Source organism: Lampris incognitus, chromosome 5 (assembly GCF_029633865.1).
Source record: "Lampris incognitus isolate fLamInc1 chromosome 5, fLamInc1.hap2, whole genome shotgun sequence".
Taxonomy (NCBI): domain Eukaryota; kingdom Metazoa; phylum Chordata; class Actinopteri; order Lampriformes; family Lampridae; genus Lampris; species Lampris incognitus.
The window spans coordinates 32,139,695-32,165,466 of record NC_079215.1 but is presented as its reverse complement, the minus strand read 5'-3'; the positions used below and the strand labels follow the sequence as shown (position 1 = coordinate 32,165,466).

Genomic DNA, 25,772 nt, shown 5'->3' with positions numbered 1-25,772 from the left:
TGAAAGAAGTATTTATGTAAAGATATAACAGGAAACAAATTTTTGACAAAACAAAACCACTGGACAACCTGACCATTTTCACACCTACGTACATATGGCCAATTGCTGCTAAACGGTGGCCACAGACTTGGACATGTCGGCCTCAGAAAGTTAGAAATGGAATAGGACAAATAGCTTTCCAGTTTGACCTTTGAAAGCAAGCTTTATAAACTTTTTCTATACTATTGGATGGTCAAAACAGGATTTTGTTCGAAACATGCAGCATCAATTTTACCATTGACTTGGAGTAAAAGTAAAAAAAAAAGAAAAAGCAAATGCAAAACTTAAAGAAGGTTGAATCAGTTATCCGGATACAATGTTTATTGACAGAGTGTGGTTATCCTAACTGGGCATTTATCAAAGCCAGGGAGAAAACCAAACAGTGCACCAGCCAATCAAAGAGAGAAGGACAACAGCTGCCTAAGCTTAAACCAGTGGTGATTCCGTATGTGGCGGGAGTGTCGGACAAGTTGAGATGCGTATTTTCCAAGCACCGCATCTCGGTTGCTTTCAAACCCCAAAACACCTTGCGCCAGGAGTTTGTCCACCCCAAGGGTTGGGTCCCCCGGCACAAACAGAGCAATATAGTGTATGCTGTTAAGTGCCAGGAGGATTACCGTGACTTGTATATCGGGCAAACCAAACAGACACTGTCCAAGTGGATGGCACAATATAGGAAAGTTAACATGTCAGGCCAGGACTCCGCAGTCTACACCCATCTACAGGCCAGTGGCCACTCTTTCAAGGATGAGGATGTACACATCCTTGATAGGGAGGAACGATGGTTTGAACGGGGAGTCAAAGAGGCCATCTATGTGAAGAGGGAACGACCATCCCTGCACCGAGAGCCTAAGAGTACATCTGTCACCATGCTGTGATTGCAAACATTCCCAAATCCTCTGTGAATAGTACACATGGCCATTGAAACTCTACTTAATGGTCACACCCATATTTGCATATGAAACTGGTCGTTGGTTTTGGTGGTTATGCCACTGTATGGTTTATAAGAGTGGAGATACCGGCAGTCAGTTTAGACTGAAGATGTCACTTAATTGAGTGATGAAATGTAAAAAAAATAAAAATAATCTGCGAATAAACGTTGTATCCGCATGAACTGATTCAACCGTCTTTGATATTCTTACCTGGATTATTGAGCATGCATCAAAACAAATGCAAAACTATAACACTTGACAAAGGTTTAGTTTTGCGCTCTAGTCATCAGTGTATATTGTAAAGCTGGTGAGATTAGTTGTTCTAAATCTCCATGTTGAAATGAAAAACACAAGTTACAAATGTTACTAAAAGTTGTATATAGCAATATGAAATGCAAATAGACACTTCCATTCTTTCTTCACTGTGTCATTTCTTTGCATCTTTTATGGGTTAAAATGTGTGCAAACACTGATCACATATCAAGTGTGACCAGGAAATGAGCAGGATATTGAGCTGGCACAGGGAAGGGCCACAGCTCAACAAATCTACTTTTATAATTTGGATGGTAACCTAATGTCCTATCTTTGTACAATTGTTTCAGTAGACATACGCATCCTCAAGTGGACAGCTTCTGCTGATTTCAACTTAAGATGATGGATGTACTGAGCCAGATTTCGTGAGATGAATACCGGTACCGGCACATTTGTGATCAACTGTAGAAAATATGATGGTATTATTGAATTTCATGAGTGACTAGCCCTACATAGAAAAATCAAACTATGAAAAAGGGCCAGAGTTACTCTTTACAACTGTTACCTGCAGCTTGTTCACCATTTCATCAAACAGCTTCCTAGCCTCAGGGCTATTGGGGTCCTCAAAGTAGTCTTCAATGCCAATCTGAACCACAATGGACTTTAGGTTTCGACACACGCCTGCATAAGAGAAAGAGGGGATATCATTTGGAAGGGGTATTATACATAATGCTGCAGCTGACATAGGCTTCACAGTAACTCAAAAACAATATTATTCATACTCACTGTTGAAGTGGAGAAGGGCTTTGGGCGTCACTGGTGTAGAAGTGAGCACAAGCATCTCCAGACCCTTCAGGCCCTCCCTGCAAACTTCTGCAGCCACCTCCTGGTTTATCTCACTTACGTGGTCCAGCTCCAGCACTTGCAGGCGCATGCAGTTCCTCGCTGGTGGGATGTGAGGGGAGTGTACAGAGAGGTAAAAGAAACATAGAGGAGGAAGAAACTGACCATAGGCAGAGAGAGGATAAGGTTAACAGGGCCCTTGCTTTCATTGCCTTTAAAGCAAAGCCTATGAATAAAGTTGTATGTCCTTGTTCCTTGCACCTTTTCTTATTTTCTCTTCTGATTTTAATTGTATGGTTGGCTTCTTCAGTGGGTTTGGTTTGATAATCAAGCAGAATGCAGCATTATGTAATTTTGATTCTGAGAAATGCATTATAAATAGTTTATTCTATATACCTACCTATCTTACTGAGTGACACACTTACCTAGTGAAGCAAGCCCCTGAATGCCACACCCAGCTCCACCTACACCCAGGGCACGGAGGTGAGGCCAGCATCTACCTATGGTCTGTAGGCATCTGTTACTGAAGCGAGCTGGCTGTTGGCTGGGAAAATACATAGTGTACATTACTTTGATTTTAACTTATCACTGTGTCTGTAATGCACTTGCTGACAGGAAACTGAACAACTGAAATAGTTCTAGATAATACTTCTTCATGTCTCACCATGGGTGTAGTGGTGCCACCTGCAGGGAGATGATGTCTCTGCAGCCTGCTCCCAGGGCCCAGATTACCTCCTGGCCTACTGGGTCTGTGGCACTCCTACAAATAAAACAAATATATAAAATGCATGCTCTTGTTCCAATATTTGATAAACCTGACACATAAATTGTACTTTCATCTTAAGTCAGAGAAAAGAATATCTGCGTGGCGTTCGGTTTGAGTTATGGTTCGTGGCTTTCAGTTAGGGTCTTGATCCTAATATGACCCATACTTATACTGAGAGTCAATGATCACATTTTATTCTGGGGGGCTGCCCTGATTGTATGACCTTGACATCAAGTTGTGCGAAAAGCAACTAGCATCATATAGGTACTTCTCTAAAATGATTTTATAAATGGGTACAAGTGTTTCACTCTACCTATAGGTGACTGCCTGCAGGGCCCGGCAGTAGCAGCTGGCCAACCAGAGAGAGCGGTCTGTCAGCAAATTGGGGCAGTGGGACACCTTCAGTATCAGCAGATTGCTTCCTGTGGCTTTCAGCATAGCCTCCAGACCCTCCTCCAGACAGCCACTGAGAAGGTGGTGATGGGAAGAAATTAGGAGAATATGAAAGAGAGAGAGGGGGTGGGGAGCACAATACAACAAAGCTAAGAATTGCACCTCTACCATACAGGCCACAGCACATTAATGCTATGTCTGCAGAGCTAAGATGCATTTTTGAGCTATAATATACTCTCAAGAAATTTCAAACCCATGATAGATTGTAAGAAAATCCTTTGTTTTAATGAGGCAATGAGGAAGGCAACACAGTCCAAGAGTATGGTAATGAGAAACCCACTGTGACTCAGCATGTTGACACACAAAAGAGATGCGTGCACCCACACAAAAATACATCTACAGGGGTAGATATAAAAAGAGGACCGGAGGGAAATAGCTGGAGGTGCTGCATGATGAGGAAATGAACCTGCAGATCTCCAAATCAATAAAGAGAAAAAAATATGTGGAAATCCACCCTCACTATCTATCTTTCACAACCACAGAAGTACACATGGGTCCTATGCACACACAAATCTCTGAACTTATGTTTCTGTAAAACAGAGCAACCCACTTTCATGCAGGCTTCTAATGACCAATTAATCAACCAAGATTTGCAATTCATTATGATCCTGAATAGCAAAACTAAACAAACACAACTCATAGTGCAATAACCCAAAGCAAGGATGTATTTTTTGATGACATATTGGGCATATTGGGTTACCACACCCAGTGAGAGCCAATCTGTGACGTAAACAGGCCTCACCGTGTGCTTTTCAGATAGTCCTCTTTGGTTTCCTTTTTGCCCCTCTGTCGTGGTTTGAGGTTTTGTAGAATAAGGGAGTGGGTCTGAGTGCACCACTGAGACAGCGTGCCCAGGAACTGGGGAGGAGACATGAGGAGAAGTGAATATTTACAAAAGACAGTGCAAGACAAACATGCCACTGCCTTTTTATACGAACTCAAATGTTAATTATCCAGACCAGCTAGAGCAAACATGTTTTGACAGCTGCTGAAATGCTTGGATCAGTCTTAAAAACATTAAAAACCAATCAGTGCGATCGGTATTATGGGTTCACCTTGGAGGAGATGCGAGCGTTCTCCAGTAGTACTCGAGTCCACACTGCTGGGTGACGGGCCACAAACCTCCAGTCACGGCAGACTTCAGCAGCCCTCAATAAGGTCTTTGTATCGAGATAGGTGAAGATACAGAAGAGGGCTGCACGCATCTTTAAGATCTCTGGGCTGATAACTTCATTGGACTTGGATGGGCTCTTCTCATGGCGACATGGTTTGTTGTAGGGCCCTTCAGACCGCCCTGTTGGAGGGGCATGGCAATAAGTTCTCTTCTGAACTGACACACAATCAATTTTTTTCTTTATTAATACATGGAAAGGCCAGCTACCTGAATGCAATGAGCATCTTGCATTTGTACAGTTCAAAAAAAAAAATCCAGATATTAGACAGGATATTCCATGCCCTATGCAGACATTTAAGTAATTGCATAGTGCAACAATGGTGAAATTTTGATATTCCACTTATATCCACATGGTGGCGCCCACTTTCAAAACCGTATCAGGGTCTTCTGCTGGGTATATTTGAATGGTTTATTTTCCTATTGACCAATATCATGTGACCAAACCAAGCTTATCCCTCCAAGCAAGCATTGCCCCCTTGATGGGATATGTCATCTTTAGCCTTGGAAGGTATATTCTTCAAAGCGCTATTGCACTTTCTTGCTCTAATTTACTCTTGCTCTCGCTCTCTCTCTCTCTCTCTCTCTCTCTCTCTCTCTCTCTCTCTCTCTCTCTCTCTCTCTCTCTCTCTCTCTCTCTCTCTCTCTCTCTCTCTCTCTCTCTCTCTCTCTCTCTCTCTCTCTCTCTCTCTCTCTCTCTCTCTCTCACACACACACACACACACACACACACAAAATCTACGTTTAAGCCTGACAAATATGCTTAAAAGTCAAGCAGTGCATTTGATGGTTTGAAAAAACTGTGCTTTGTAGAATCGTACCATCTGATGAAATCTTGCAATTACTCTCCCAAATGAAGGACTGTGTTGGGCCATAAGAAAACCTTTAACTTGATGTAACTATACCATGACAGGAATCTTTTCACAGACTATATTTATACGCTTCATACGTCATATGTTCTGGCCCATTTCTGCTCTGTTCTGAACAGTCAGAGTACAACTGGTGTTTATGATGAAAAGCATGGCAGATGGAGGAAAAAAAAGGTAGTGGTTAGTCATTATCTTGGCAGGACAGGGCCATTCACAGAACAGAGGGATGTGCACTCTGTTGGCAGTGAGTGTGTGCACAAAACTGGCTCCCTCATTTGGCTCCAAGTGTGGTGAGAAAACCGAGATAATGTACACACATACACATAGTACATACGCATTTATATAACACACACACACACACACACATAGGAGTCTGACACTATAGCATTTACATCAAGCAGTCTCCTATTTTTTTGGGAAAAAAAACTGTAGACATAGGACAAGCCTCATTCATATCCATATCAGCAAAATTTTTTTTCTAGGAACAATTTTTTTTTGGGGGGATTTTTACCCTTTTTCTCCCCAATTGTATATGGCCAATTACCCCACTCTTCCTTTTTCTCCCCAATTGTATCTGGCCAATTACGCCACTCTTCCAAGCCATCCCGGTCGCTGCTCCACCCCGTCTGCTGACCCAGGGAGGGCTGCAGACTACCGCATGCCTCCTCCAATTCATGTGGAGTCACCAGCCGCTTCTTTTCACCTGACAGTGAGGAGTTTCATCAGGGGGATGTAGTGCGTGGGAGGATCACGCTATTCCCCCCAGTTCCCCCTCCCCCCCAAACAGGCGCCCCGATCGACCAGAGGAGGCGCTAGTGCAGCGACCAGGACACATATCCACATCTGGCTTCCCACCAGCAGATATGGCCAATTGTATCTGTAGAGACGCCCAACCAAGCCGGAGATAACACGGAGATTCGAACCGCCGTACAACAGTAAGTTGTATACCCAGCAGAACACCCTGGTACGCACAACGTATAAGTTGGACTGGAAGCAGATTTTTAAAAAAACAGCCATTATTAATTATTGATATTTCTTTTTCTGTTCTGTCTTTCTCTTTGAAAAACGTTAATAAAATTGTTCATTGCAAAAACAAAAAAAATTAGCTATAGAAATTAAACCATTAGTGAGCTAGCCCCATACAAGGCTCTCACCTGTGCTTGGGCGGTACCCAGCCCTGCCATGGTGAAGGTGGGGGGCAGCAGACTGTTGAACCTCTGCCACAGCCCTCCTCTCCTGCTCCCACATCTCCACTTCTGATTCAGTGGTCCGGGAGCCCACGTCTGACACGTCTCCTTCCTCCCCCTCTGTGCTGTTCCTGTATGGCCGCCGCTGCCAGTTCTGTATTGCTTGCTTACGGAGGCCCCAGCTCCGAGACACCCCCCCAACCCCGGGGGAACGCTCGTAGCCTCCCTCACCCAGTCGGCACTGGACGTGGTAATACTGCGCCTCGGGACACTCCTCCATGGGGTGCATCTCGACACTGTCACTGTCGTAACCCCCAGAGCCCTGTGAAACTGACTTGATGTGCCCTGATGCACTGGAAAAAGAAAAGGTCCATCGGTGAGAAAGAATTTCAAATAATGCAATAGTTGAATGAATTATTTATTTTCTATCATTCCACAGAATTGAACAATGCATGATGATATTACATTTTATAAAAATGAAAACACTGTAAAAAATATACAAAAATATCATCATAAATTACAGATTGAATATTTTCATGATAAAAACCACTGTGGGGATTCTCTGGGCTGTAGTACCTCCAGTCTATAGCACGGGTCACCCAATAAACAAACACCTGCCAGCACAAACAGGTGTTATTAGAGAAATTTTTTTGGCAGCAACACCTTTTGTGACTGAGATGTCTACTGACCATACCATAGCAAAGCAGACAAAAGCTCAGCAGACAATTACGACATAAAAATACTATACTGACATCCATCAATCCATTATACAAGCCACTTATCCCAATTGGGGTCACGGGATGCTGGAGCCTATCCCAGCAGTCATTGGGTGACAGGTGGGGAGACACCCTGGACAGGCCACCAGTCTATCACAGGGCCGACACATTCACACCTAGGGGACAATTTAATATGGCCGATTCACCTGACCTACATGTCTTTCGACTGTGGGAGGAAACCGCAGCACCCGGAGGAAACCCACGCAGACATGGGGAGAACATGCACACTCCACACAGAGGACGACCTGGGATGATCCCCAAGGTTAGGCAACCCTGGGGTTCAAACCCAGGACCTTCTTACTGTGAGGTGACCAGAAGGTCCTGAGTTCGAACCCCGGGGTTGTCCAACCTTGGGGGTATACTGACATTGCTCCGGAAAATAGCTATGAGCCAAAGCAGATGTGTTGTCTTGTTATGATCAGTGTAAAGGAGAGGATCCCTGCCTCTGTTTTTCCAGACAAACCTTTAAAAGCAGTATCATAATCATCCAAATAATATTTTCCGTGGTCACTCCTTTCCAATCAAAAGTATCAACGTATCTGTTGAACAATTTCATATGAACTTTGTCTATATAGTTGTGAAAAAGGGCATTATACCATTGTTAATTTCAGTAACCGAGGGCTGTCTCTATAACATATGGGAAAATGGGGTACAGAAAGATTTTCCAAAACACAGACATGTTGTCTTAAGTGCTACCTGAAGCTTAAAGAAGCATTTGATTTGTATTGCATGCCAAAAGACTGCTAGCTTCATTGTACTGTTTCTAATGTTATTACATTAATAGCATGCACATCAGATGGCTGATAGATATAATAATCATCATCATCATTACATTTATATAGCGTTTTTCTAGACACCCAAAGTGCTTCACAGTGAAGGGGGTAACTCATTTCAACCACCACCAATGTGTAGCACCCACCTGGGTGATGCATGGCAGCTATTTTGCACTACAGCGCTCACCACACATCAGCTTGAGGTGGAGAGGGAGGAAACATTGAGCCAATTACACAGGGGGATGATGAGGTGGCCAGATGGAGAGAGCCAGGTTGGGAACTTTGCCAGGACAGAGGAACCCCCTAGTATTTGCGATAAGTGCCATGGGATCTTTAATGACCACAGTTAGTCAGGACCTTGATTTAATGTTTCATTTGAAGGGCGGCATCTCCTACAGCACAGTGTCCCCGTCACTGTATGTTTTGCATGCATGCATATGTTTGTGAGTTATTTATTTTATCATCAGCATGAGAAACATAATAAATGTCCATGTCGTATTATCTTTTGGGAATTGAATTCAAACTCATTTGTAGCATATCTTTTCTACTAGGGATAATAATCTGAAATACACTTTGGGTATAAGCCGTATGGAAAAAGACTGACACAAGAGGGGCATGGTGTCTTCAAAGCTGGACTTCAGCCAAAATAAGCAAATTACCGAGATATTGCTTTTTAATTTGACCCTGATAATGTAAAAGGTCACTCTGCAAGTCACTAAACCTTAGAGTCTGCTGCTGCATACGTGAAACCTCCAAGAAAATATCCTCTTTGTACCATCTGTAAAACTTTTGGAGAGAGAATAACTGGGCTCTTAGATGTCCTTCATAACATCTAGCTCAGTCCCGACTGCAGTCCATGAGATCCATCTGAGCAAGCAGAGGTAAAGTTTGAACAGATGATGTTGAATCTTATGTCTCAGAGAATTAAAAAAAGATTGCTACAGAGGCAGTGGAACCACTGAACCACTCAAGGAAAAGCAGCCACAAATTGGCCTGAAGAAGAGAAAACAGCTGCATTTATGAACTGCAGTCGACCTACCGCCACAGTATGTTTATTAACTTCCATCCTTAGACAAAAGAGAAACAACTAAGAACGCAAGTAGTTTGGAATAAGCCTCGTAAAAAGTAGGACAGCTCATTTTCTTCCTCCCTCACTCCTCTGCTTTTCATTGCATAATGGAGAGAAGCAACACCATTTGCATACCTCCTTTTGGGAGCGAGTGGATGAAAATCACAGCCAAGAATGTAAGGTACAAATTTTCATTCCTGTCAATGGCCAGAGTTTAAATGTGTATCCATCTCATGAAAAACCAATTAATTAGCCAACTAAATTTCATTTCAAACTATAAATTGCTGGATCAACTACTCTCTAGTACCACATTAGTAAAGCAATTACCTTATCTTAACTTGCCTAATTTGGATGAACAAAAAAGGGTCCAAGGGGTCTTATTTCTTCTATTCTTGTACGTGGGCTCCCCCCCCCCCATTAAGTGATGCCCCTGTTTACAACAAAGTGGTTCCTGTGTTTTTTCTACTTTGGTCCAATCTGCACAGTCAGAGAGCTTCCATTCTAACTTGCAGAAAGCATTAGCCATACAGACAGAGGACTGGCTGAGTGAAACCAATCCACGTTGTAATGCACTGACTTACCCTGTGCTGGGGGAGGAACGTCGGTCAGACACTTGGTACATACCCCGAGTGCCCCCAGAGAGGCTGGAGTTTCTCTGGAGAGAGACGAAAAGAAAGGATATGGATCAAAGGGAGAGGGAACCAAAAGCAGAAGGCAAAGTGCTAACATAAGATGTCCCTTTTGCTCCCAGTGAAGACCTGTCCACGAAGTGCTACAGTTACATCTTTTTTTTTAATATATATATTTTCCCCCCTTTTTCTCCCCTATTGTACTTGGCCAATTACCCCACCCTTCCAAGCTGTCCTGGTCGCTGCTCCACCCCCTCTGCCAAGCTGGGGAGGGCTGGAGACTACCACATGCTTCCTCCAATACATGTGGAGTCACCAGCCGCTTCTTTTCACCTGACAGTGAGGAGCTTCGCCAGGGGGACATAGTGCGTGGAAGGATCACGCTATTCCCCCCAGTCCCCCCCCCCGAACAAGCGCCCCGACTGACCAGAGGAGGATCTAGTGCAGCAACCAGGTCACATACCCACATCTGGCTTCCCACCCACAGACATGGCCAATTGTGTCTGTAGGGATGCCCAACCAAGCCAGAGGTAACACCATTCGAACCAGCGATCCCCCTGTTGGTAGGCAATGGAATAGACTGCTACGCTACCCAGATGCCCTACAGTTACTTCTTTAACTTTAACTGCATCATGTTCAGTATTTCTGTGTGAAAGGGAAACAATGTATAACACTACAAGTGTTTGTGTGTGATCACTCAAATCTATTTTTTGTCCTAAAAACATAAACCTAACCTCTAATAATTATAATCCCATACCATCTTCAAAAATATTCTATGGTGAAGTCACAAGCGATTGCAATAAAAAGGTGGTTTATGCAAATTACTGTTGCTATTGACATGCAAATGTGTGCAGACAGTTACAATCAAACTGTAAATCTTTTCTGATAATCTGTTCTTTAAAAATAGGGTTTAGAAGTGGCAATTTTTGTCAAATATAATTTCAATCAAGGTGTTTAGTGAGCAACAAGGGCTGACAAATAAAGACACTCGGCATCTCAGTAAGAAAGGGCTTGCCTGCATCTCATTATAAACAGAAAAATGGTTTAAGCGTCTGCAGCAGGATTGGTGAATGCATTAGGCTTATAGTAAAGGAACAAGGAAGGTTGCAAACCCTTTTCCAACCACAATGAGATCACAGCAAATTGATGGTCATAGATGAGGATTAGGTATAGGAAGCCCGCTAGACAATTGGGAATAACTAGTAATATGTGATTGGGGAGCAGGGACAAGTAGAAAAGCAACATTTACAGTGTTTTGTGAAATAATAATAATGATAAAATGTTGCAGAACCCTGCAGTACATCCAAATATTAAATACAGTTCATCTGCCGTTCTATTAAGCCAAATAGATGGTTGGTCATATGAACAACCACCATCATCTTTGCAATCATTCAGGAGTTTGGTTGGAGCTCTAATGCTGTTGACAGGCTAAAATAAAGATCATATAACTGTATGTGGGAGTGGACTCTTCTTTTTGCTGACCTGCAACTAAATCCTCTGTGCCACTCTTCCTCACAGCACTCACAGCAACCTGAGCAATGGCTGTACAGTGAAGTGGGTGTTTATGAATGAACTACTGCCAGGTGGAATTCAATTTTTTTGCCAAACCAGTCAGTGATGCACCAAGGTGGTAATGCACACAAACACGAACATGCATGCTGTGTTAGATCTGTGCCTAGTGTCTGAGAAAACAGACCAGGGAGGAAAAAAGACAGACAGCACTGATGGTCCTTACATCCAATCAACCAGCAGGGAGGGCAGAAAGGGGGTATATCTCCCAGAAATGGCCTGTAATGCAAAGCATCTGCCCATCAATCCCCCCACCCTTCTCCAATGTTAATCCTTAAGATATCTCATTGCCTTCTTTTACTGGAACCTGTCTCCTGGAAGATGAGGTTGACCTTGCTGACTATTGCCAGTGTGGCCAGTAGTGACACGGAGAAGAGATTAATAGTTGGATGGGGTTGTGGGATTTAATATTGCTGTCTACACCAAGACAGACAAATAACAGTGTACCAAGTGTCAGACAGTTTGCACTCAAGCATGTGCAACACTAGCACACAGACATACAATTTGCTGAAATGCCAATTGTAAGACATTTTGAAACAGTTATCGACGATTCAGGTCACTGTCAGGCTAAACAGCATGCTCTTCCATAAATGTATGACAGCATTTGTCATACAATCACTTAACATTACAATCTTGGATCAAAGTGGGAGGTGAATGAGCTTAGGGGTGCAGGATCTTGGCATTTAATGCCAGGATCTAAAAAAATACAAAACAAAACAAAAAACAAAAAGAACAACCAGTGGATTATTGTGTAAAGCAGCCAAATAATTGGCCAAAAAATTATTTATTTCTCAAATAGGTCTCTGCTACAGTTCACAGATTTAAAAAATTATCTCGCAGGTTTAAACAAGAGAAGGCATTGGTTTCCACGGCAACACACATTAGTGCCTGTGACACATCACACCTCTTTATCATGGTGTGTTGTATAATAATTTTCCTAGATGACACGTTTATGAATAGGAACTGTCTGTGAATATTCCTAATCAGGATTAATATGGGAATGGGGTCCCTGTGCAGGCTGTCGCAGACAAAATACATCACAGTCGCCTATCAAACTGAGTCAGTGTCTTAAACCTCATCTCGCTGAACCCAGAAAATTAATTCCAGAGCAAAATAGTCTTATATTTTAACTGGTTTACCCAAGGTTTTAAGGCAGGATCCATGACTGATGAAAAACTTTCACCCGAATTCTGACTTTGATTTATTGGTTTGAGGGATTTCAAATGTATTGTCTGGAATTCTGATAGGTTATGTAAAAGATCTGCACAGTATGGTAAAAGCTTTAAACTGCATTCATTCCTTCGTTCTCGACTACCTTAATCCATTCCAGTGTAAATTCTAAAAATCGGATGGATGGGTTGAAACGTAAAAAAAAAAACAAGGTCCTACAATACACACATCTAGTTCCCGGAGCATATTTGCACTTTCTAATGTCAACGGGCTGTGGTACTAAAGCGGAGCACATCTCTTAAATGATAAGGAGCATGAAAAAGGGCTTCACTATTTTTTTTTCTTCATATAAATCAGCACATAAGAGAGGAGTTGCTATTCTCATTTCAAGCAAGCTAAATTTTGAGAAAGTATTTGAAATGAGAGATACGGAGGGCTGATATATTCTAGTAAGGGGGAATATAGATGGGAATCCAGTTACTCTATTGAAGATATATGCACCCCCAGAAAGTGATATTAGTTTCTTCCAGAAAATTATGGATATTATAATAATGGAAACAGAAGGTCTTCTGATATGTGGGGGAGATTTAAATTTACAATTACAACGAAAGCTAGACTCTTCCAGTAGAAAAACCCATGCAACAAAGTCCCTACATAAGAAAGTTAACACACTTTTTGAGGATTTGGGTTTAATTGATATATGGAGAGACTTTTTCCCTAACAGAAGGGATTACACTTAATATTCTGCACCCCACTCTGTATATACAAGAATAGACTATTTCATATAACATTTGGAAAAGATAAGACAAAATAAACACCTGTGGAATAGGAACAATAGCTTTAAGTGACCATGCACCTATATATTTAGCTGTTGATTTTGACCTACGACCAAAGAGTACTACATGGAAACTAAATTCAAGTCTACTCAATGATCCTAATTTTAAGGACCAAATTAAAAAAAGAAATAAGCCTTTATTTAGAATTCAATGATAATGGCGAGGTTTCACCTCTCATTTTATGGGATACTCTAAAGGCTGTCTTAAGAGGGAAACTCATAGGAATTACAGAGGAATTACAAAAGCAAGCTGAAGGAACTAGAAAAAAAAACATAAACTGAGCTTGACGTAGAATACATTGGAGGAAATTAGAAAAATAGGAACAAAATTAATAGTTCGGCTACACAAGAAATCAGGAAAAATTGAATGTTTCTGAAACAGAGACATTATGAAAATGGATCTAAATCTATGAAAATACTGGCATGGAAATTAAAAAAGAAGATAGCAGAAAACACAATTCATAGAATTAGGGATCCAAGAAAAAAGTGATAAAAAATAAATTAAGTGAGATTCAGGAAGCTTTTGAAGTGTTTTACAAAACTCTATATTCTAAAGTTCCATGGGGAAGTGTAACCCAAATTGACACCTACCTGAATTCCATCCATCCATCCATTTTCCGAACTGCTTATCCTGCTCTCGGGGTCATGGGGATGCTGGAGCCTATCCCAGCAGTCACTGGGCAGCAGGTGGGGAGAAACCCTTGGCAGGCCACCAGACTATCACACAGGGCCGACACACACACACACACACACACACAGACACAGAGACACACACACACACACACACACACACACACACACACACACACACACACACACATACCTATGGACAATTTAGAATTTAGTACGGCCAATTCACCTGACCTGCATGTCTTTGGACTGTGGGAGGAAACCGGAGCCCCCAGAGGAAACCCACGCAGACATGGGGAGAACATGCAAACTCCACACAAGATGACCCCGGACGACCCCCAAGGTTAGACTACCCCGGGACTCGAACCCAGGACCTTCTTGCTGTGAGGCGACTGCACTAACCACTGTGCCACCGTGCCGCCAAACTGGTATGACCACTGCAGTAGAAACCGGAAGTCAGTGGACTACAGTTACGCACAGAACCGATTGTGTCTGTAGGGATGCCCGACCAAGCCAGAGGCAACACGGGGATTCAAACCGGCAATCCCTGTGTTGATAGGCAACAGAATAGACTGCTACACCACCCAGACGCCCCTACCTACCTGAATTCCCTCGAGTTAAATGAAGAACAAAATAAAACGATGACTGCAGACATAACTTAAGGTGAACTAAAAGCTGAAATTAGTAGGCTTAAATCAAACAAGTCACCAGGATCAGATGGCTATATAGCAGAGTGGTATGAATAATTTGAAAATGAGTTAACTCCTGTTATACTCCCCACGCTGAACTGGGCTTTAAATAAGGACAAACGCCGCCCGGCTGGGAGGAGGCGATAATCTCAGCTATACCGAAAGAAGGCAAGGATAAAATGGAATGTGGGACTTTTAGACCAATATCTGTTCTTAATGTAGATTATAGACTATTTACCTCCATCATGGCCAAACGATTAGAAGAATTCCTACCCACACTGATAAATAATGATCAGACAGGTTTTATACAACAACGTTAAACACAAGACAATATAAGAAGGACACTACACATTATGGATCACATACAAAAAAAAAATAAAGCAATAGTGAAAAGCGTGGATGTTGAAAAGGCATTTGATTTGGTTCACTGGAATTTTCTTTAGAGTTCTACACAGATTTGGTTTCCATGACACAATTATCAAAACTATACAGGCACTATATGATAATCCCACTGCTAGGATTAAAATTAATAGATATTTATCAAATAATTTTACCCTAAATGGGGCTCGAGACAGGGCTGTGCATGGTCACCATTACCCTTTGCATTATATTTGGAACCACTAGCTCAATACAGTAGACAAAATGAAGATATCAGGGGAATTATTATTAACGGGACAGAGCATAAATTGGCCTGTTACGCAGACGACATTTTGATCTATCTAGGGCAACCAACATACTCTTTACCTAAATTGACGCAGTGATTTGAACAGCATGGTCAATTATCAGGATACATAATCAACATCGATAAAACCCAATTATTCCCATATAACTATAGCCCACCAAGAGAAATTGAAAGTAGATACCCTTTGACATGCCAAACGGAGTCTTTCAAATATTTGGGCATCAACATGCCAAAAGATTTGGCAAAACTATCAAATACAATCATTCGCCTATAACTAAAAAAAATTAAGGAAGACATAACAAAATGACCAGGAAAAAAAAAATTAAGGAAGACATAACAAGATGGTGGCACGGTGGCGCAGTGGTTAGCGCGGTCGCCTCACAGCAAGAAAGTTCTGGGTTCGAGCCCTGAGGTAGTCCAACCTTGGGGGTCGTTCCGGGTCATCCTCTGTGTGGAGTTTGCATGTTCTCCCCTTGTCTGCGTGGGTTTCTGCCGGGGGCTCCTGTTTCCTCCCAAAGTCCAAAGACATGTAGGTCGGGTGAATCGGCCATACTAAATTTACCCTAGGTATGAATGTGTGTGTGTATGTTGGCCCTGTGTGATGGCCTGGCGGCCTGTCTAGGGTGTCTCCCCCGCCTGCCACCCAATGACTGCTGGAATAGCCTCCAGCATCCCCACAACCCTGAGAACAGGATAAGTGGTTCGGATAATGGATGGATGGATAACAAGATGGAACCTAATTCATTTCCTTAGTCTCAGTTCAAGGATCAAATCCATTAAAATTAATATATTGCCCAAACTACTGTATCTCTTTCAGACCCTACCAATAGAGATTAACCAAAACCAATTCAATGAATGGGACAAAATTTTATCAAGGTACATACGTATATGGCAAGGTAAAAGACCTAGGGTTTGTCTCAAAACTTTGCAGTTGGCCAAAGAAAAGGGGGGGTGGGGCCTACCTTTTATTAGAGATTATTATTTTGCAGCACAGATGAAAGCTATGATATGCTGGTGCAACCCATCATGTGATGCTCAATGGGAAAAATTGAAGAGAGGATACCATCCATTCCCATACAGGCAACCTTAGCTAATAACAATCTACAAAGTTACATAAATACTATGGATAACACATGGGTGAAATGCACTCTCAAAACATGGAAAACTATTATAAAAGAATATAAACTAGAGGGAGATATTGTAATTCTTAAATGGTGTACATATGACTCAGATTTTACACCAAATAAGCTAGATACTATATTTAAGGACTGGACAGCTAAAGGAATAACAGTTCTATGCAATATAATGAAAGAAGGAACACTGCTGAGTTTTGAAATGCTTAAAAAGAAACACTTATTTGAAAAACAAGACTTTTATCGGTATCTGCAGATGCGACATTATGTTAATATGAAGATGAAAAATGTAACCAAGGCAAGTACTTGTCTGATAGAACTGTTTAGAAAAGCATATAATTCAGATACTGATAGTAGAATCATTTCGTGCATATACAAGGGTCTGTTAAATTTTAAAACACATTCGACTTTATACATTAAAATAAAATGGGAGAAAGAAGGAGGGACAGTTATATCTGAGGAAGAATGGACAACAATATGGAGGTATCAACACAAGTGTATTAGTTCGCAGAAATGGAGGGAGTTTAGTTGGAAAAATCTGATAAGGTATTTTATTAAACCATCTCAGAAATCACATTATGATAGTAACCTCCCTGTTTGCTGGAGAAATTGTGGAAACCAATAAACAAACCACTACCATATTTTCTGGGATTGTTCTGAGACTACTGGAAAATGATACACAATGCCCTACAAGACATTTTTAAATGTGAAATACTCCTAGATAGTAAGACCATATATTTTGGGTATATACCCCAAGAACGGCGGAAAGGAGATAAATATTTAATGAATATACTGCTGGTGGCTTGTAAAAAGACTCTTACCAGGAAATGGATATCACGGGAGAGCCCAACTTTAAACACATGGATGGAAATTACAATGGACATTAATAAAATGAAGAGGATAACAGTGTCTGTCAATCATAAATTGGAACAATTAGCCTTATACTGGAAAAAAGGGTTTGACTACATAGCACCCCATAGGCTTGATTTTATTTTCACAAATCAATGATTATGTTGTTAAAAAAAAAACCACTCCCTACCTGTATATATTTTTCCCCTGTGTTTTGTTCTTTCTTTTCTATAAGTGGATTAAAAAATTTATAAATATAAAAGAAAAAAAAATCACCAGCATATAGAGCAAAGACATTCCCCAAAATGCTTTCCTAAATGAACCGGGTAAAGAATATTCACATCTATTTAATCTGTCAGACTAGCCTGACTAAGGCATGTCGTGGAATCTCTGGGGATACATTGTTGTCCCAAAGCAAAAAGTCCAAAATATGAAAGTCATTCTGGATGTTTAGCTGTTTGCACCAAGATTATTCATTTAGGGACATCTCTTTGGTTTCCAGGTTTGAGCTGTAGAATGGGTCACTTGCTGACTCCTTCAAGGACTGATGATATGCTGACAGACTTTACAATACAATCATTAATGTCGCAAATGCTGCAGAGATGATGCTGTACTTTTGTTAATTCATTACTGTTTTAGTTCTTGTTTATGTTCGTTTTTTTGTTTTGTTTTTCTCTTCTTTTTTTTGGCCTTTTGTACTTTATCATTTGTATTTATGTTCGTTCCTTAAAGAAACTCAATAAAAACTTTAAACAAAAAAAGAAATTTAATGAAGGAAGTTTTATGAACTCTTCTAATTTCAAGTAAAATGACAAAAACGGAATGACTTTAAAAAGTTGAAAATTAGTCTCGGGCAAAGAACTCAAACTGATGATAAATAAAACTGTCTCGCTTCTGTGTAATTACCCAGGCTGGCAACGTCACAAATCAACACATAACTCTAATTTTCTGGAACAGGCAAGGGAATATTTAATAAAGAAAAGTACGTTGACTTGAAATTCAGCAGACCCTATTCATGATCATAGTCCCTCAATCAGTCTTAAGATGTTTATGTACCAGTACACATGTTATCTCAAGCACATTTAAATCTTTCATAGTTTTGCATCATGCTTTACAACAGGGACAATAATCAATACTACCAATGCTTATACATTATTCGAAAGCAGCTGAGTTGAGAATGAACGCTAATACCCTGAACCAGCCCTTCAAGCAGCCTCAAAATGCACTTGGTCTTTTTGTTGCACTGACCGTTCCCAAACAGAAACTGTTATACGAGTCAGAAACATTCTCTGATCAGACGATGAAAGGCAAAAGGTTTAAAATAGTAGCAGACCTCAAATCCATCTGACAACACTATTGAAACCCTTATAGCTCCTCCTCACCTGCCGTCCATTTCCCTTCGAGCCCTGGGCGCTGCAGCGGCCCAGGCTGCCGTTGGGTGTGGTCCCACAGCTGCTGATGATTTGCAGCTGTTTTTCGGCCCGGTCAGCGCGGTCCAGCAGCTCCTCAATGAATTGTTGCAGGCGCACCTTGGCATTAGCTTCACGGGCTGCAGTCTCCTGAAGGAATTGGTCGATCTGGGCGACCTCCCTGGGAGGGCAGACGAAAAGTGGTATCTCAAAGGGGATGTGTTAAGACTTTGACAAAACTTACCAGTTTAACTATCTCTTCATGGTTTGTGATGGTTGACAGCTACAAAGGCATATATTGTCTATCTACCAGAGACATTACAGTGCTGTCATTATCAGGAGCACATGTTGTTTAGTCTTCTAATATGTCCATAAGTTGGGCCCTACCAAATTCACGGCCGTGAAAATCGCGTTACGGACCGTGAAATCAGCCTCTTCCCGTGTAATTGACCATTTGCCGTGAAATGCAGTGAAATGCAGAATTTAAGTGCGCAACTAGTTTGAGAAACTACTGTGCTGACATGATTGACATTTTGGATGCGCGAATAAAAGCATTCACGTGTCTAAGACATTGATTGGTTAAATGAGCATCCGGGGTGGTCGCAATGATCATTTTTGTTACTAGCATAGTTTGAGTTAGCTGTCGTCAGCATGTTAGCTTAGGCCCTAACGTACTGAAGATGTCGAAATCTAAAACCTCAAAAAACACGACTGCAGACGACAGAGTAATTGAGTTTGGAAAACATATTTTACACGCTGATGGCGGAAAATTATTTTGTACGAGTTGTAATATCTCCTTAGATCACAGTCGACGAGCAACGATTCAGCGTCACTTGGAAAGTGAAACTCATCTCAACAAAAAGAGGGCTGCCGAAAAAGAACCACAAGGTAGAACCAACAAGAAGCAAAAAACAATTTCATCGATGTTTAAGAAAACAACCGAGAGCACCGAGTCTCGACATTTGGCGACCATGGAGCTTGTTGAGGCGTTTGCTAGTGCTAACATACCGCTGGAGAAGCTTGATCACCCGAAACTGAGGGACTACCTTCAACGTAATGTGAGAAATGCGGGCGGTTTACCCAGTGCAAATAAGCTCCGACAAGACTACCTTCCTAAGCTGTTTGACGCACAATTTGAAGAGGTAAAATCTATCATAAATTCACGTGAATCGTTTTCAATTATTTTGGATGAGTCCACCGACGAGCAGGACAATTATGTTTTGCATGTTATTTTCGATTTCATGTCGGACAAGACGGAAGATGTTGAGACTGGAACTCTAACAGCAGTGCTGGCCGACTGTGCTTACTTGGATGCTGTAAACTATACCACTGTTTCACAAGCCATAATTAAAACCCTCACAAAATATGGTGCAGACTTTAACAAAGTATCTGCTTTCATTAGTGACAATGCAACCTACATGACGAAGTCATACAAATCTGTACTCCAGGGTCTCATGCCAAACTCGGTGCATATCACTTGCAATGCCCACATTATTTCTCTGGTGAGTGAGTTGTGGAGAGCTGAGTTTCCTAGAGTAGATAAGTTAGTGAGCTACGTCAAAAAAGTGTTTAAGCATTGTCCCAGTCGCAAACTACACTATCGGGAAAGCATTGCAGAGAAGACAGGGGAAACGGTGGGGAAAATTGCCCTTCCACCTGAACCAGTGATTACGAGATGGAACTCGTGGTTTCGGGCTGTACAGTATCACGCAGCTCATCTGGACTTTTACGCAGATTTTGTGGAACAGGAGCTCGCACTGACACCCCGAACACAGGCATTGACCGAACTGTTAAATCTTTTACACGATCCTCACCTGAATGAGGAGGTCAAATTCATTTCCAAAAATGCCACTAAGCTAATGGACTTGATCACTTGGTTTGAATCTCGACATGTATTAATTCACAAGGCGCACAACAGGGTCATGGATTTGCTCTTTTGGGCAGAAGCACAGGCGAATGAAATTCACTCCGAGCGTGCAGATTTAAATGCCAGTGCTCATCACTTGTTTTCTGGCATGATACGAAAGATCAGGCAGTATTACTGCTACGGAGACGAGTCAAACGAGAACATTACGCAAAGTAGATTTAAACAACCAGCGGCCGAATTCCTGAAAGCAGTGCGCATTTTTGACCCTGCACAAATACTTATTTTGACGGTGGATTTAAAATCACTCAGCACGGACATTCCTGGATTTGACAAAAACTGTAGGCTGGAATTGCCGAACTACAAACACATCGCACAAGAGGTGGACACAACTTTACCAGTGCTAGCTTTTTGGAAATCCTCCGAATCTAGGCTACCACATCTTGCTAAAGTAGCGTGGCGCTGTCTGTCAATCCCGACGAACTCTGTGGACGCGGAGAGGGCCGTGTCAAAACATGGACAAGTATTTTCATCGCAGAGACAGAGCATGAAGCCAAGCACCGTCGCAGGATGCTCAATGATTACATTCAACCACTAGTACGGTTATGCTGTGTACAGTAGGCTGGGCTATTAAGGCCCTGTGTGAATAAAAAGTGTAATTTAATCATTGCCGTGAAATGTCGCATTTTTCTTATGGAATCCGTGAAATCTGTGATTTTCGAGAAACTAGGTCCGTGAAATTGAGCGAAATGTACCGTGAATTTGGTAGGGCCCTATCCATAAGTAACTAAGAGGGGTTTGTTCTCCATATATATATATATATATATATATATATATATATATATATATATATATATATATATACATACAGTGCATCCGAAAAGTATTCACACCCCTTCACTTTCCCCACATTTTATGTTACAGCCTTATTCCAAAATAGATTAAATTCCTTTTTTTTCTCATCAATCTACACGCAATACCCCATAATGACAAAGTGAAAAAGGTTTTGTAGAAATTTTTGCAAATTTATTAAAAATAAAAAACTGAAATATTGCATGTACATAAGTATTCACACCCTTTGCTATGACACTCAAAATTGAGCTCAGGTTCATCCTGTTTCCACTGATCATCCTTGAGATGTTTCTACATCTTGATTGGAGTCCACCTCTAGTAAATTCAATTGATTGGGCATGATTTGGAAAGGTACACACCTGTCTATATAAGGTCCCACAGTTGACAGTGCATGTCAGAGCAGAAACCAAGCCATGAAGTCAAAGGAATTGTCTATGGACCTCCGAGACAGGATTGTATCGAGGCACAGATCTGGGGAAGGGTACAAAAAAATGACTACAGCTTTGAAGGTCCCAAAGAGCACAGTGGTCTCCATCATTCATAAATGGAAGAAGTTTGGATCTACCAGGACTCTTCCTAGAGCTGGCCGCCCAGCCAAACTGAGCAATCGGGGGAGAAGGGCCTTGGTCAGGGAGGTGACCAAGAACCCGATGGTCACTCTGACAGAGCTCCAGCGTTCCTCTGTGGAGATGGGAGAACCTTCCAGAAGGACAACCATCTCTGCAGCACTCCACCAATCAGGCCTTTATGGTAGAGTGGCCAGACGAAAGCCTCTGCTCAGTAAAAGGCACATGACAGCCCGCTTGGAGTTTGCCAGAAAGCACCTAAAGGACTCTCAGACCATGAGAAACAAGATTCTCTGGTCTGATGAAACCAAGATTGAACTCTTTGGCCTGAATGCTGAACGTCACGTCTGGAGGAAACCAGGCACCTCTCATCACCTTGCTAATACCATCCCTACAGCGAAGCATGGTGGTGGCAGCATCATGCTGTGGGGATGATCTTCAGCAGCAGGAACTGGGAGACTAGTCAGGATCGAGGGAAAGATGAGTGGAGCAAAGTACAGAGAGATTCTTGATGAAAACCTGCTCCAGAGCGCTCAGGACCTCAGACTGGGGCGAAGGTTTACCTTTCAACACGACAACGACCCTAAGCACACAGCCAAGACAATGAAGGAGTGGCTTCGGGACAAGTCTGTGAATGTCCTTGAGTGGCCCAGCCAGAGGCCAGACTTGTACCCCAATGAACATCTCTGGAAAGACCTGAAAATAGCTGTGCAGCGACGCTCCCCATCTAAACTTACAGAGCTCGAGAGGATCTGCAGAGAAGAATGGGAGAAATACCCCTAATATACGTAGGTGTGCCAAGCTTGTAGCTTCATACCCAAGAAGACTTGAGGCTGTAATCGCTGCCAAGGGTGCCTCAACCAAGTATGTCCATGAAGGTACTCATTCATCCAGGTCATGGTTATCCAAAGGAATTGAATCGAGTGCAACTGGACTTGGTATATATCCGTGAAGACGTTTTGCCTCTCATCCAAGAGGCTTCTTCAGTTCGTGCCTTTCTGACTAGTCTAGTCAGAAATGGTCTAGCCAGAAAGGCACGAACTGATGAAGCCTCTTGGATGAGAGGCGAAATGTCTTCACGGATATATACCAAGTCCAACTGCACTCGATTCAATTCCTTTGAATACTCAACCAAGTACTGAGTAAAGGGTGTGAATACTTATGTACATGAAATATTTCAGTTTTTTATTTTTAATAAATTTGCAAAAATTTCTACAAAACCTTTTTCACTTTGTCATTATGGGGTATTGTATTTAGATTGAGGAGAAAAAAAAGGAATTTAATCCATTTTGGAATAAGGCTGTAACATAACAAAATGTGGGGAAAGTGAAGGGGTGTGAATACTTTCCGGATGCACTGTATACCCCCCCCCCTTTTTCTCCCCAATTGTATCTGGCCTTTTACCCGACTCTTCTGAGCCGCCCTGGTCACTGTTCCACCCCCTCTGCCGATCCAGGGAGGGCTACAGACTACCACATGCCTCCTCCGATACATGTAAAATCACCAGCCGCTTCTTTTCACCTGACAGTGAGGAGTTTCGCCAAGGGGATGTAGGGCATGGGAGGATCACGCTATTCCACCCAGTTTGCCCTCCCCCCGAACAGGCACCACGACCGACCAGAGGAGGCACTAGTGCAGCGACCAGGACACATACCCACATCCGGCTTTCCACCTGCAGACATGGCCAATTGTGTCTGTAGGGATGCCTGACCAAGCCAGAGGTAACACGGGAATTCGATCCGGTGAGCCCCGTGTTGGTAGGCAACAGAATAGACTGCTACGCTACCCTGACGCCTCTCGTTTGCCACATTTTTGATAGAACCACCTCCATCCTTTTCCGACATACAAACTAGGGCTGAGCTGACAGAGAGAGAGAGCGAGAGAGAGAGACAGAGACAGACAGAGAGAGAGAGAGAGAGAGAGAGAGAGAGAGAGAGAGAGAGAGAGAGCGGAAAGCAGCTGTTTTTTCTTTGCTGACACAAACAGGTTGCTGTAGGACTTCCCGTCAGCTCGAGGCACTCACCAGCCCAGTGTGTGCAATGGAGTGTGTTGTAATGGGGATGGAGGAGAAGTGCTAATATTTCTTAACCATATTTTTCTCTGGCCATCACATATTCCATATTCTGATGAATAATGTCTCATAATGCAGAACATATCGGTATCATTGCCTTCCTAAATCTATATATCTGACTGTACATGAAGTTTTGCTTCGGTGTCATAATCACCAATATGACTCCAATCCTGATATTTGTGTGTAACCCCTTTTTCACTGGTGGGCAACGCCAAGCACATTTAAACAAGACAAAAGCCTAATGCTACCAGTTACTTAAGTGTTACAATCCAATCCAATGGATTGTATTGGATCCTGAGTTCTCAGCGGTGGAATGGTGAGCTGGCTGAACTTCCTGTGTACTAGTAGGCTAGTGCCACTAATGACAATATTAGTGATAAATGATAATAGAAATAATTAACCAAGATAATTATCAATTTAGTAGTGCAGTGCCTCCACTGTGAAAATACTACACTTACCTAAGGCTAGTGAATGGTGTATCTTCCCAGAATTAAACAAACATGTGGTTAAGGCAGATCTTATAACCCTGCTGTGTACTGAAGTACTGTACAAGCTTATTACCAGCACTCTAAAAGTAAATGAGCTGCCAATACACCCGAAATATAATTAATAATAATAGGATTTATTTGATAATACTGAGAGAGAAAGAGAGAGAGTTCCACACGAGTGTAGTATTGTTGATTAAATAAACATTAATTGAAATTACACAGGGTGTGACAACTGGTCACAATAAACAGGAAGAAAGTATCAAAAGAACACAAAAATACTCAGCGCTTTCCGTTGGGGCCTGTTGGTGCACATTAAAGCAGTTCTCTGAGCGGAGGGCAAGGCAGCCACCGCTACGATGCCCAGGTGACGAGATAAAAGTGTGTGTGTGTCAGTATAAATGAAATTTTCGGGTTACTCACAACCCATCGCTCCCTCGACCGGGAGGCTGTGTGCAGTCCAGAGGATGGAAGGCGTAGTGCTAGCCTAGCAGCTGGCAGGTGTCAGCTCCCTGGTAGCGGCCTCCACCCGCAAGATGGCCACAGGTTGCAATGTTCAGACAACCCTGGCGAAGATAATGGTCCTCCGGTGGGCCCAGCGCCGGAGAGCAGATGAAGCGAGTCCTCTTTGGACAGCAGACAAGTCCCAGGAATGGAGCAGAGCGGCTCCCCTAGTTAGATCACTGTCCAGCGCAGCCCGATGACTTCTGGCTAGCCTCCACAACTCTAGTCAGCTAACACACTAGCACTGGATGCTAAATCCACTTAGCTAGCTAGCGGCGACACTGGCTATGGGGCATAAACAAAATAATCGGACTAAAACAAACCCCACCAGCAAGCATACGACCGTGGGCCAATCGCAACACTCCTGACCTCAAATGCGGGCCTAGTACACGGCTGTGTATAAAGTCTCCGTGAAACGGGTACTGAGACGGAGCAGTAGAGAAAAATGGACGTCTCTCCTCGGAGTCTTGCTTGGAAACTCAAACTCCTCCCTTTTCGTGAGGAGATCGACCGTTGCGCACCTCGCGATTTCGCGGGCATAACAACTCCACACCACATCATTGGCTAATAACAAAATTCAAATAAAAATACAAAGAACAAATACATTCCCTTGGTCCACATGTTTCGAAACCCACACGAACATAGGAAATATCCAAGACACAAAGCATGCTGGTAAATGACGTACCACAACGTATGTACAATAGA

General features: G+C 42.4%; 1 protein-coding gene across 1 annotated transcript in view; it reads right to left on the bottom strand.

The window, feature by feature from the left end:
• fbxo41 (F-box protein 41) overlaps positions 1–25,772 on the bottom strand; it is a 58,682-nt gene that overhangs the window by 1,337 nt on the left and 31,573 nt on the right. Inside the window, exons 3-12 of the mRNA XM_056280928.1 lie at positions 18,699–18,906; positions 9,712–9,785; positions 6,480–6,865; positions 4,341–4,579; positions 4,028–4,143; positions 3,146–3,298; positions 2,731–2,826; positions 2,492–2,610; positions 2,010–2,168; positions 1,789–1,904 (exon numbers count right to left, since the gene is read on the bottom strand). Of these exons, the coding sequence (XP_056136903.1) occupies positions 1,789–1,904; positions 2,010–2,168; positions 2,492–2,610; positions 2,731–2,826; positions 3,146–3,298; positions 4,028–4,143; positions 4,341–4,579; positions 6,480–6,865; positions 9,712–9,785; positions 18,699–18,906 (1,666 nt within the window). The remainder of the gene's footprint in view (positions 1–1,788; positions 1,905–2,009; positions 2,169–2,491; positions 2,611–2,730; positions 2,827–3,145; positions 3,299–4,027; positions 4,144–4,340; positions 4,580–6,479; positions 6,866–9,711; positions 9,786–18,698; positions 18,907–25,772) is intronic.